The 14,325-nt window shown below is 34.4% G+C and overlaps 1 protein-coding gene across 1 annotated transcript; it reads left to right on the top strand.

The window, feature by feature from the left end:
- The first annotated feature begins 676 nt into the window (after positions 1–676).
- Positions 677–4,407, top strand: LOC143911782 (uncharacterized). The gene is made up of 4 exons (XM_077430823.1): positions 677–1,429; positions 1,498–1,993; positions 2,073–2,878; positions 3,724–4,407. Exons 1-4 carry the CDS (start codon positions 785–787, stop codon positions 4,387–4,389), a joined length of 2,613 nt encoding a protein of 870 aa, XP_077286949.1. The 5' UTR covers positions 677–784; the 3' UTR covers positions 4,390–4,407.
- Positions 4,408–14,325: the final 9,918 nt, after the last annotated feature.

The following is a 14,325-nucleotide window of genomic DNA, read 5'->3' on the forward strand; positions in this document are numbered from 1 at the left end:
AGTGAACAGGAACACTATCGAATTATTATTGAGTATCTACTGTTGGGCGCTGTTTTGTTTCTATACAAACTGAAAGAAATATATTAATTTACTATCGAATGGCGTTAATGTATTATTTTAATGACTGTCACATGGTCAATGGCTGGGGTGTTCCATTTGCTGTAACTTAGATAAAAATTAAAAATTTGATTAAAGAAGTATGAACTAAATAAGCTTTTAGAAGCAATTAACTTAATATAATAAAGCAGAATCTCAAAATACGATGACTAAAGAGCTAAAGAACTATATTTTTTTCAATTTTAGAATTTTTATATTTCAAATAGAATGTTCAATCTTGACACCTTTGTATTTTTTATTTTAAGCATATAATTCAAAATTAAGTTTATTTCAATACTTTGAAATACTTTTTATTGAATATATACAATTCAAAACTAACATAAATAATAAAAACAATATATTATGAAAATTATTAGGAAATAGTAATATAAGAAAATACATAAATAAATGTGAAAAAATACACAAACATGAATTCTTAGCATCTATCGCAGTGTTATAAAAGCAATGACAAATACATAATTAAAATGTCTATATTTCTGGAAGCTGGTCGATACAGAAAAGTTTTAGGCCATACTTTTTTTGCGCGTGATATTCAAGTCTTTCTTGCAACAATAATTTTGTTCAAGTTTTGGGTTCGCGTTGTTATTATAAGTTTTCTTCTTGTATATCGAGAGATATTGTCAAAATTTGTGTTACAATCATAATCAATTAGAACAATTCAGTAAAAATGAACAAGTACCGTTTCGAAACGCAACAGGAGATACCCGTATTCATCTCTTCAAATCCTCCAACTTCATCTACCGAAACAGAAGACGATATGTATCACTTAGTATTCTGCGAGATTTACATATACGACTACTTTCAAAATAAGAGGTGTCTGTTCAAAGGATTGGGCAAAATATTAGTGTCTCCGAACAATGTTAACACCGAATCTGAAGATGCACAAGATTCATCAACGGCAGATCCGTCGATCGTCAAACAAACAAATGCAACCGGAAAATTGGTCAACAAGACGATATGTGTTCAACAAGTCAATTCCATATATGGTAATCAGCTTAGGAAAAGATTTTCCAGAGTGGAAAATCAAAACATGTATTCTGAAAGTAATAATTTTGATGTTACATATAATGATCTGAGTGAAAACTCTACTCTGCAATGTTCGGCAATGGGTCAAAATAACCTAACGGATAATTTTTCTGAAGTTAATATCAATGAATGTACACTGAGTAGTGATTCTGATTGCTCAAACGAGTGGAGCAAACCAATAAGTCTGTCAAATGAAGAAATGAATAGACAATTTAATACCAATAGCCAAGATGCATTCGATGGTTATATTGAAGTAGAAGATTTTACAGAGTCGGGCAATCTTACAGTGAGTATTATTTATTTGTTATAATTGTAGTATTATATTTACTGATTAAACAAGTTGATTGCTTTCAGACTGCAGAATTCATAGATCAATCGAAAGATTTGCCGATTGATTCGTTGCAAAATATGTTGCCTGAAAATATGGAAGTATCAAATAAACTAGATTATGAAATGCTACTTCCTCAGTCGGTCGTAGAAAGTTCTTCATATTTATCTTTGCAATCACAAAGTCCACAAGACGTTGTATCTGATTATGCCAACATGTACAAAGGTTTGTTCGATCAGGTCGACGATATTCAAAACATTACAGCCGAAGAAATCGAAAGGAAAACAGAATTTGAAGAATACTTCGATACCCAAACAGACGATTTCAACGATGATGAATACTTCATAACGGATATAAGTAATTTAACGCAGAGTGTGAAGAAAGACAGCTTCTCATGTAGCAAACAGTCGGAAGTCAATTGTGAAATATGTAATAGAAAATGCAGATCTATAAACGCTCTAAATCATCACATGCTGGTTCATAGTGAAGATAGACCGTTTGTATGTGAAATTTGTAAAAAAGGTATCATATATTGTGATTGAATCAGATCATATATCAGTATAAAACATTGTTATTATTTTGTGAAATATTTTATTTGCAGCTTTTAAAGAACAGCCGACACTCAGAAGACATATGTGGACTCATATGGATAAACAACACCAATGTGATATTTGTGAAAAGTATTTTGTAGAGAAAAGTTCACTCCGGAGACACATAAGCACTATTCATGCCGATTTCAAACCCGGCTCGAGGCCCGCTCCGTCTAACGCCAAACAACAGTTCAATTGCACCAAATGTGGCAAAGTTTTCAAGTCTCATACTAAGTTCAGTATGCACCAAGAGCTCCACGGCAATCCAAATTTCGAATGCGACACATGTGGAAAGGTGTACGCGGGGAGGTCTCATTTGAAAATTCACCAGAGAATTCACACCGGTGAAAAGCCGTACGTTTGCAACATATGCAACATGAAGTTTGCATTCAAACACGTTCTCAAATCGCATCAGGCTAGAATTCATCAAAAAGTACACAAATTCAAGTGCAACCTTTGCTCACTTTCTTTCATCAAAAAGTCTGACCTGTCCAGTCATGCCAGCTGCCACATGCTGAATATGAAAAAGAACAAACGCCACTACGTTTCGCGAAAGAATTCTAAAAAGTACTCGTCGTTGATGAAGAAGTCCTACGGCGTGAAAAATAATAAGAAATTTAATTTTGGAGTTCCCACCGGTCCCGTGAATGGTCTTTTCGGACAACTCATTGACGTCGTTCCGGACAAAATTAAGATTGCAAACGACGATGACATAATTGAGGATGTAGATACGATCGATAAAAGTGATTCAGTTGACAGCAAAGATGGATTATGTAAGTCTCCTAAGTCACTAATAGATCAAGGAAAAAAAAATAAGGTTTGTACGAATTGTATATTGAAGAAAAATTCGATAAAGATATGTTTATTATATAGTACCATGATTTTTAACGTTTTTAATTTCTTTAAACATTATAATATAGTAATTAAAATACATATACAAAAAATAAGTCAAATTCTGAAAAATTTACTATAGTTGATTTGTAAAAAAAAAGTATTATTTCTATTATTAAGATTCATTTTTAACCACTTAATCGTCACACATTTGTAGAAATCGATTTGATTGTTTTATTATATGCTTTTAGTGCCAACTCTTGACACTACCTCTTGAATATATAAAAAAATAACGAAAAATATTGACTTTTCAATTTCATTAGAATCACAGAATTATTTACTGTGAAGAAACCAAAATTATTTTCAAGCCATAGCCTTAAATACGAAGGAGCGCGCACCGGTGCGCTTATGGCGATGAAGTGGTTAATAAGTTTTTTAAATTCTTTAAATATAGAATGGCATAAAATATTACTACTCATCAACAATGATTTTTCAGGATTTCTTGAAGTTTCTCAGTTTGGTCCTATAAAGCCTGAGAATGGATCATAAAATATTTCTCTTAACATTTGATTATGGTCAATTAAAATATTTAAAGATATGTTATTGAAAAAGCAAAAATTATCCGTCTAAAATATTAATACTATTATAGACTTTTATGCTGCATGACTTTGAGAACGCTTTGTTATAATATTTATATGTAGGATACATAATTTTGGAATATTATACTATCTAGATTTATATTTAAACGAGTATACCTGTCTAAACTTGGTTGTTATAAGAAAAAAAAAACAATCAATAAGACAGTACATAATGGCAAACATAAATTTTTAGGAGTGTTTGGAATGCTTCAAAGCATTCGAGAGAATGGGCGATTTAAAACGGCACATCATATCACACATCGTAGAGAACATAACGAAGAAAGCCCGCGATGAAAATCACACAGTGCCGATATACGAATGCGAAATATGCTATAACGCCGTCTTCAAGCAGGTGGACAAGTTCAAGAAGCATCTTCGAGAGCACGCCAAGCTGACGCTGTACCAGTGTGATATTTGCGACCGGGCATTCGGAGACTCGAGCAATTTCTCCAAACACAAAAAGGTACACGGAGTGTCCTATTTGAAATGCACTATATGTAACAGGAAATTCAACACTAAACGTATGATGATCATGCACATGGAATATCACAGACATAACAAACCGAAATCTTGCAATTACTGCAAAAAGTTGTTCCACTTCGATTCAACGCTACGGAAACATGTGAAGATTGCCCATCTCGCCAAAGGAAAGATGACGTACAGATGCGAAGAGTGCGGAGAAAGATTCAACAGTGTGAAACTTAAATGGGAACACCAATGGGAAGTCCATGGGATGAGGAAGGTGGACGCCGACTGCCACATGTGCAATGCTCAGTTCAGGAAAGTATCTCTCCTGCGGGCGCATCTCATCAAAGAACATACAACACTCATGCCGTCTAAAAGCAACGTGCAATTTTAATTTTTGATGATCGTTTTTATTTTTACAGAGCTTTCTATTATTTGATAATCAATTATTATTCTTTTTAAGCTGAAGACTAAAGCTTGAATGATCAGCAGATCAATTTAACGTAAAATATTAATTTTATTTTGTAATATATGTATGTACATGTGTACTTATTAGTAAGTAATTTTGTTTACATATTCAACTCTTATGTCAATTTTATTTTTTCATATCAAATTGAATTTATTTCAGTTTAATATTGAATTTATAATATAAGAATAACATAATATAAGTTTTTACATAACTAATCACTTTATATTATAATAATTCATTACTTTTTTTGTAACACATTTATTTTTTTTGATAAAATAAATCACTCATTTTATTATAAAAAGAACCAAGCATCGCTTGGGATTGAGGTCAGTGGCACATCCAGGATTTAATTATTTTTTCAAATTCAAAGAAATCCATTCAATTATTAGAAAAAATTATTCAAAGACTAAAATCCTACTTTCTTTTTTTATTACAAAGTTTATGAATTACTTTGATAACAGTTTTTTGAAAAAACTTCTTTAGTTTTTTTGGGTGCGCCATTAGCTATAAATAATTTTTGTCAATATATAGGTATATAATCAATATTTTGACAATCGCAACTTTATCTATCATTATTATATAATGTAAAAGAAAACTTGGATATAATAAATTGACACAAGTAACAACAGTATCATTTCCTTGAACCATTTCTTATCCAATTACTTTAACCCTTTGAGTGCTGACATCCATTCTGTTGAAAACCCGCCACTCTGAAAATTTCGCCAACATTCCCAACTACAATTATTTAGAAATCCAATAGAAAGCAGGTATAAAAATTGTAGCTAAGCCAAACAAACCCTAGATCACTACCCTAGAAAACTACCGCTGAGGATTTCGAGTTTTGTAAAGGTGTGTTTAGACTCTCTAATATATCTTGCAACAATATAAAATAAAAAAGAAGTCTATTAATGAATGCATTTTTCCAAAACTAGTTCCATCTACTTCATTGTTGTAAAAATGTAATGCTCACAATCTTAAATACTCAGCAGTTAGGGATTTCCATCGAGAAATTCTGCTATGGTTATAAATTCAGAAATTCCGGTGTAAACCAGTCTTTATAAACGTTTACAAATGAATGACACGACCCATTTTCAATGCATTATTTTTCAATGCTACCTGGAAAGGCTTAGCGGGTAGTATTCTTGTTTATTTTTTATAAAGACACACAAAATACAACGCCTATCGGCGTATTTCAGGCTCATGGACTTGTTGGCAAAACGCCGATCGGTTGGTCAGCATTCAAAGGGTTAACTGCTCATAAACTTTTACTTCATTCCTTACAAAATCATCAGATAATCAAGGTTACGCACTACAATCCTGTAGGTGGGATGCTAATTAGCTCATGAAATATCCAAGGTGAGGAGTATGAAGTGTGATATAAAACAACACCGAGAGAGAATTATGATCCGTCATGACTTTGTACACATACAGACTGATATTGCATGTATTGATTGGTAAACAGAAGTTGTAAAACAATACAATATACACATATACAAAATAAATAAAGTCAAATTATTAAAGAGTTTTTTGATAAAAATGTTGACTAATAGTCTGGGGTACGTGTATAATATTTTGTGTTATTTATCATTTTTCTACGAATCTTATGTATCATATGTAGTGATGCTTAGTTTTTTATGAAGGACAAATCTTGTCATCAATGGGTCATTTCCAGGTGGGCCCCCACGTCTATTTTTTTTATATTAATATCGACCTAGCGTCGGCATTCATTCATCCGTCTCGCAAGATTGAGCAACACTGGAGAATTATTTATGCTAATCGGCCATGAATGATGCCAAACCCACGCTAATTTGTAACCTAAGTCGACGTGTATACGCCTAATCGTCCCATAATAAATTGGTGTGTATTATCAAATTAAATTTTGAAACAAAACAAGAGCAAAAACAGAAAGGAAAGATTTTTCTGTACGTACGTATAAAAGTTGGCCAATTTTGCCTTAAAATAATAAAATAATTATTGTTTAAAACAAAATCATCCAGATAGATATTTTGTATTTTTGAAGTATTTACAAACATAAGACCATTTTTCTTTAAGAAAAACATATGATTTGAAAGTAGAATGAGTATCATATATAAACTAATCTTCTCGAATTGATCAGGTGATTTTTCTTTCCTCAAAGATAAAGAAAATGATGGGAACTACTATTTTAGAAATGACTTGTATCACTTTTACAATGACCGCCAAGGTACACATATGCACATGCAATTATGATAACTAATTTTTGTTGTAAATAGAACCAATTCATAAAATACATTATATTTACTGACATAATTTTGGTTTACATAGATCTGTAATAATTCATACGAGTTAGGGAGTCTCAAAGGGGACATTTGACCAGGCCAAGAACATGCATTTAATTTGATGAAATCAAATTGATTATTCGTTGCTAAAAGTTCAAGCCACTAGAAATTACAACAAGTTTAAACAATAAATTTCTTGTTCATTAGAAGTTTCTTCCCAAAAAAAAATTTTTATAAGAAACAATCTCAAGCTGGCCAAATTTTTGCCTTACCCTGGAAAAAGCTGAAAAGACGTCCCTTCTACAAGCTACTCTTTCTTCAAATTTAACAATTTATATATGTAGTTACAGAATAGGAATATTTCTAGGGAAGAGTAATATATTTATAAATTTGAGTAAACTTTTTAACATAAGTAAGAGTAACTAACCCAATGCTTAGTTAGCCTAGTCATATATATTTTTTTGATTTTTAAATGTTTTTTCTTATTACTAAATTATGTTCACAATGCATCTTATATATCTATTTTAATAGCTACTGATCTACTGATTATTTTCTATTTTACAATTTTATTTTATTGTTGTTAGTAATTATACTATTGTTGCGTAGGGGTGGGTGGAGGATCCAAGTAAAAAGCCAAAGTCGTTTCACAGCATTTATTGTTGATTAAGGAGACACACACTGGCAGTGCTCAGTCCAGAATGTCCTGATAACGCCTTAAGTATCGCTTTATAAGGGGCAGGTCTCTCAGGACATCTTCGACGTCTGATTTGTTTACCTATTGTTATGGTCACGTACTCGGATATGTATTCCCACGAAATTCGGTCCCACGGTACCAAGGTATCGGTCAATTCTGAGAAGGGACCAATAACGGCCAACTCGGTCGCTATTGTTTAGCCTACATGCACTTAGAGTCTAGATATAATCCTTGAAACCAATTATAGCGGTCACACAGTCTCTGGGATGCTACTCGGGCTAATCCGATTGCAACTACTCGGCGGCTCTTTTTAATATACGTAACAGTATTATATTATTCTAATGTTAATGTACAGCATAATAGGAAGAACAGCTCAAAAACCTATTTACAATTGCTATAAATGTTCATAATACATCTTATACATAATATTAACTAAAGACTATCTAAAGTCGACGATCTAAAGCAGATTGTGTTCAGGTAATCTGTGTCCACAGTCATATGAACTCGTCTCCATTTATCTAAACCACTTCAGCCATATGCGATATTGGTACCCAATGATCCATATGTGGAAAAACTGCTATATATTTTTTTTCTCTAAATTGTTTGAAGTTAGATATGATAACTAGCTAGGATTAGAGTTTCCGAGCGCTTTCAATTTCCGTGGCGAGTTCATTGATAAAAACGGTTCATTGATGAAGGCAGTGGCGCCCAACGCGCGTGGGAGTTTCCGGTCGTGACGTTGCATTGCCCATTCCACGCAAATGAAACGTTTTCTTTTCGCCACCGGCTACTTCTCGGAAGTCAACATCTTCGTCATTTCATAGCTGATGGATTGAAGGAAGTGTCCGATTCAAGCAAAGCCAGATTTGGTATAGGAAACAAACAAAATTTTTGTATCAAGTTCGACTAAATTTGGTCTATGCAAGTGTTTTATCTTTGACTTTCTTCTAACTGGACTTCTTTTGCAGTTTGATTAATCTTGGATGCTTTTTGGTGTGTCACCTTAAAAATGATCACATACATACATGCATATCTGTGGCGTGTCGTCATTGGACTAGCACTAGAGAGACTAGGCTAGTCTCCTAAAATCTTCTACCTAAAATTTAAAAATATTGTTACCTACGCCGCGGATTGAGCGAATTGCACTTAGACCAACGGATATCTGTTATCGGATTAACTAGGTGCATGCATTTACTTCCAAAGATTATATCTGGACTCTAAGTGCATTTAAGCTAAACAATGACCGTTATTAGTTATTTCTCAGAATCGGTACGGGGAGACCCAATGTCGTGGAAATACATATCCGAATACGTGACTATACAACAGGTTAACAGATTAGGCGGTACGTAGGCGATATCATGTCATTCTGGACTGAGCACTGCCAGTGCGTGTATCTCCTTAATCATCAATAAATGCTGTGAAACGACTGTTGGCCTTTTACTTGGATCCTCCACCCACCCTTACGCAACAATATTAACAATTCAATTACAATAAATTCGAATATTTGTCCATATTGATATTTTTCATTCGAATTAGCGAAGCCCATAAAACAGAATCGGCCCTACTTGAGGCAGTTGTTGTGGTAGTGGATTGGTATGGTCCGCCGCGTTGTTCGCTTACACGGACTCACCGCCTCGTTATTAATTTAATTTATTATTTATAATAATAATAACAATAAAATGACCAGTGTGACCTGACGCGTTGCCCCAAAGCGTCACACTAGTTTTACAAAACAAAAGAAAGAAAATAACAAAATAAAAACAATAAAAGTTTCAATCATTCATCTCATTCAAATAGTCTCGTGTTGAATATCAAGAATTTAACCAGCTAATTAGCATGACAATTAAACAGGTCCAAATGCTCATCAATCACATTAAGGAACCGGATTTTACAAGAGACGAGTTATTGAAAGCAGACGTTTTCGCAAGAATATGTTGGAAAAGTAAATGATGACGCAAAGCTCTACCGAATTCAGGCGCCGAAAATTTAAATTCAAATAAAATCGAAGTTATGTATAGGAGTTCCGTTGAAGACAAAACATTTTTTGTCCGAGTCTGTGCCCGAGGGCGCCAAATAAGTTAGGGCGCCGCTCGATGCGCCAAAAGCGCTTTAAAATTAAAATAACTAGGTCTTTTATGTTCTATTATCTTTGCGACTGCCAGATATATTTGAGTCGTCTAGTTGCAAAACCCGGTAAAAGCATTTCACTCATTTGTTGGTAAACGCAGTTTTTCTGCCACAACTTTATTCAATATATCTGGCAGTCGCCAGTTTTTTCAGTTTCTTGGAAATTCAGTTTTTTGGAAAATTTTTGAGATTAAATGAAATATTAAGACTTGAAAACGATTTTGCCGGTGTTTGTTCCCGAGTTATCCTTTCACGGCGATTCCGTTCCTTTGCTCACGATTTCTTTCGGATTGTTTTCTTTCTTGTATCTCCATCTTTGGTTTTTTCAATACCTCGAGACAGATCGTCCATGATAACAGAAATTACGAAGGAAATGCGGAATGACAGTTGCACCCAGGTAACCGGCCGAAATGGCCGCCATCTTGCCATATGCAGTGTTCTTATTGGCTGTCGGCAGTTTTGCCGTTAATTCGAATAAACAGAGAGAATTTTTGCCGTTCTTTGGAACAAAACAAGATTTTAAATATTTTTTTTTAGTCATTTAACTTGGTTTTAGAAAGAATTCAAGTATACAGTATTGTGTGAAAATATTCCTAAAATCGGAATACATTTTTATCTCCGTTTTGATCAAATATGCAGATACCGGGTTTTGGAACTAGACGACTTATTTCTTCAAGGATGTTGAATATTGGTTGGTCATCGAAAGAACAATGTCCTAATTGTGGGATTGGGGGTAAAACACTATATGTTCATAAATGAACTTGAAAATGTGGAGTCTCTCTTTTCGTCTGGAAAACCAAAACCAAAAAAATATTAAAACCAAAACATTTAGTTATGAACAGCATAACTAAATGTTTTGGTTTTATGACTGTTTTTCTGGTGTTCAACACTATATTTATCACAAGGTAAGATTTTTACACTGCTCGCATGCACTTCAATTTTTTATATATATTTTTTCGGTCTCCCGTACTCACGTACATACTCACTTAATTTGCAAGCTTTTCCTCCCGTATTCTGCCTAAAAGCCTGTTCCTCTTGTTCCTGTTGTATCCTGCTCGCGCAAATTAAGTGAGTATGTACCGTTTACCATGCACCCTTTTTTTGATCTTTCGACTTAAGAATTTTCGATTTTCGATCTTTGCCTTCCGATATTTGCGTTTTCGGGCGTTTCACATTCGGGCCCGTGAGGTAGACCCATTTTTTTATAGTAATATGATTCATACAAATGCTGATAAAATTAAAAGACGGCCCTGCATACAATGGACAAATTCTGATCGATTTGAGTCATACAAACGATCGTGGCATGATTCGAAAAGTCACCATCCATTGTTCTGTCGGTGAAAATTGACAATGGTGCCAATGTAACGATATCGTGGGGTGTTGGGTTTCGGTTGATCGAGCAGCGGTCGGCTAATTGATCATTAGCGCCGATTCGTCAGTGGGTGTATCGCACGACGCGGTCAGCGGGAACTTATCATTTTCATATTTCGTAATTAATTTTATTGGCATTGATGGCCGCCCACCGCACTCTGGTGAACTTGAAGGCTCAATCGTAAAAGCTCTGAAAGTTCGACGCGTTGCACCGTCACGCCCACGATTCGGTGCATTCGAAATGCACCAACTGCAATGCTATGCAATTAAAACGCGACGCGCGTATCGGTAGTCGCCTCGGCCATTTTTACATTTTAATGTCCATGTATACATACATAATATGTGGGTGACCGTAAAAAAGTCGGCAGTGAAAAAGTCGAAAATGATCGTTTACCATGCATACATATTTTGATTTTTAAATGCTTTTTATTATTACGAAATTATGTTCACAATACATCTTATATCTATTTTAATAGCTACTGATCTACTGATCATTTTCTATTTTACAATTTAATTTAATTTGGTTAGTAATCACAGTATTATATTATTCTAATGTTAATCTAAAGCATAATAGGAAAAAGAGCTCAAAAACCTATTTACAATCCTTATAAATGTTCATAGTACATCTAATACATAATATGAATTAAAGACTCTCTAAAGTCGATGACCTAAAGCAGATTGTGTTTAGGTAATCTGTGTTTATACCTGAAGGGTATAGACATTTTGTTGTAATCACCGAGACTCTTCACAAGTGTGTTAGTATGGTTATTAGTGATAGAATCTACTGGTTAGTTTGTTAGTAATGTCTGTAACAAACGGAATATTATATATGGCATGCAGTTTTTTCAGGTTAGTATATATGGGTGTATTATAAATTATTTTTAGGGATTTATTTTGTATTACTTGGAGCTTGGAAAGGTTAGCATTCGAGGTGTTACGTATGAAATATACATATGAAAAACGATTAGTATATTGTATATCAGTGGCGTGCGGTAAAAGTCTCTCTCCCCCCGTCACACATCCTTACTTAATTTGCGCGAGTTGGATACAACAGGAACAAGAGGAACAGGCTTTTCCTCCCGTATCCTGCGCGCGCACATTAAACAAGGCTGTATGACAAAAAGAGAGATAATTTCACCGCATGCCACTCATATATATTATATATACATAGTATCGTTTACCATGCACCTTTTTTTTTGATCTTTCGATTTTCGATCTTTGCCTTCCGATGTTTGTTTTTTCGACCTTTTCACTTTCGGTGCCGTAAGGTAGACCCATAATATGGGTTTGGTGCAAATGATCGAAAAGCGCCAGACAGATTGGACCACAGATTAACTGGATGGCTGCTTTAAACGCAATTCTCGACTTCACGAATGAAAAATTGCACATCAGATGACGAGTAACCTTTCGATGTGTACAGATGCAATTATTAAAATGGTAATTATTAAAATTGAGTTGGATCTTTCAGGCAAGTTTTTAATAATTTAATAAGGAAAAATTCGGAACTAAAGTATCAGAAGCACAGAACGTATGTATACAGGGTAGGTATGTCGGGACTTTGGGTAGATTTCGCTTAGTGTAAGTGCGAGCAGTGCGCACGCCTAAGGTACACGTGTCGTTAATCTGTGATTCAGTCTGTCTGGCGCTTTTCGATCGTTTGCACCGCATCGCCATAATATGTAATATGTATGTTGGTCAGAGGTTGTGTAATTACAAGGACAATTTGTGTGCGTCATGGAACTTGGTTATATAGACTAGTGGTGAGCATAAAATACTTTGATCAAAGTGGTCACGGGTTCAAATCCCACTGGTTTCTGTTGGCCAGACTTTGGATTTGTGACTCCAGGTCAATCGTTTCCTGTCAGGGATTGCCAATTTATATGATTTCCATTGAAACGGTTCTAATAAATTGGCAACCTTACCTATTTTCTCGCAAAATCTCGAGTTTTCAGGCATCTCGAATTTCTCACTGACCTGGGTGAGTGCACGCGTAAATAAAAAACATAAGTGCCCAGATAATAGACACATTATTGGATCGGGGAAGCTGTGATGGGGAACTTGTTCTTTATAAAGAGGTACACGGTAGATCAGATTATTCTGGAGTGAGCGATGGTTTCATGTGGACCTCCGGAATCGTTGAATAAATGCTGAATTTGGATCCTGAACCAACCCCTACGCAACAACACTAATCAAACTACATAACTTGTATCAAATGTACAATGTTTATTTCCATGAAGGCGAATCGGGGTTACCCGTTAGGCATTCTTGGTATAGATAAAAAACATTAACGACCGGTGTATGGGATTGAAATGAACTACTCACATATTTATTTATAACAATTTTGTCATAGTGACCTTACACATGAGTTCCAAATCGTCACTATGGCTAAACAAAAAATGAAAATAGTATGCAATAAGATCAGAATAAAATAAAATATAATAAAAAAAAACAAAACTAGCATAAATATAAAACAAATAATCAAAAACAAATACAATAATAATACGTTACGATCTTAAATTAAATAATCCCTCAACCAGATTCGCATATTTTAGATTAAACAAATCCAAGTTAATACGTAGAGATCTGGTTTAGGAGCTTGATGCCCCTGGCAACAGGCGACGAAACTATCAAATTGGTACTTGACCCAGGTGAGGAGAATAAATTGCGGTATCTAATGTATCTGAGTTGGCTGGGAACATTGAAGCTCAATTTTGCAAGAATTTGAGGATTGCACACCAAGTCAACCAGTAATTTATAGAAATATTTCCTCAAATATGTATGTATACTCTACGTGGTGACTTGAGGGAATTATAACCTAGTGCTCCCAGCAGGTAAGCACTAGGATAGAGCCAAGGATAGCGACTGTAAACTATCATACATATACTCGTAGGTATATCTGAGAAACTTCCTCTGTACTCTCTTGATTCTCAAACAATGTACCCTATCACTAGAGCTCCGTATAATAGAAGAAAACTCAAGAATGCTTCGTACTAGCGAATCATATAGGATACGGAGTACTAATGCACCCTGGATACATGTCTATTATGTTTTTAAGCCCGATGATAAAGTAATTATGGCTCGTGATTCTTTCATATGCAAATGCAATGACATAATCTGTAATATCGTCAAACTTAGCTTCATAAAATTGATAGAGATTATATAATGCATGCATTGCGCTTTAATGCTCGTCGACTATCATTATTCAAATTATGACCATCAAGAAATTTAACGCCGCAATTTAATGGAAATTAATGAAAAATTTTAGCATTTCAATTTTATGCTGTGTAGTTAACGATACGTGTATTAAATTAAGTGATACGCAACGCAACCCACTCACATTATCGAACCCATTGGCAGTTAGTGTATTTCAATATCAGTATTGCAATTATTTAAAATTTCAGGTAATGCATT

The sequence above is a fragment of the Arctopsyche grandis genome, chromosome 5 (assembly GCF_051622035.1).
Source record: "Arctopsyche grandis isolate Sample6627 chromosome 5, ASM5162203v2, whole genome shotgun sequence".
Lineage (NCBI taxonomy): Eukaryota > Metazoa > Arthropoda > Insecta > Trichoptera > Hydropsychidae > Arctopsyche > Arctopsyche grandis.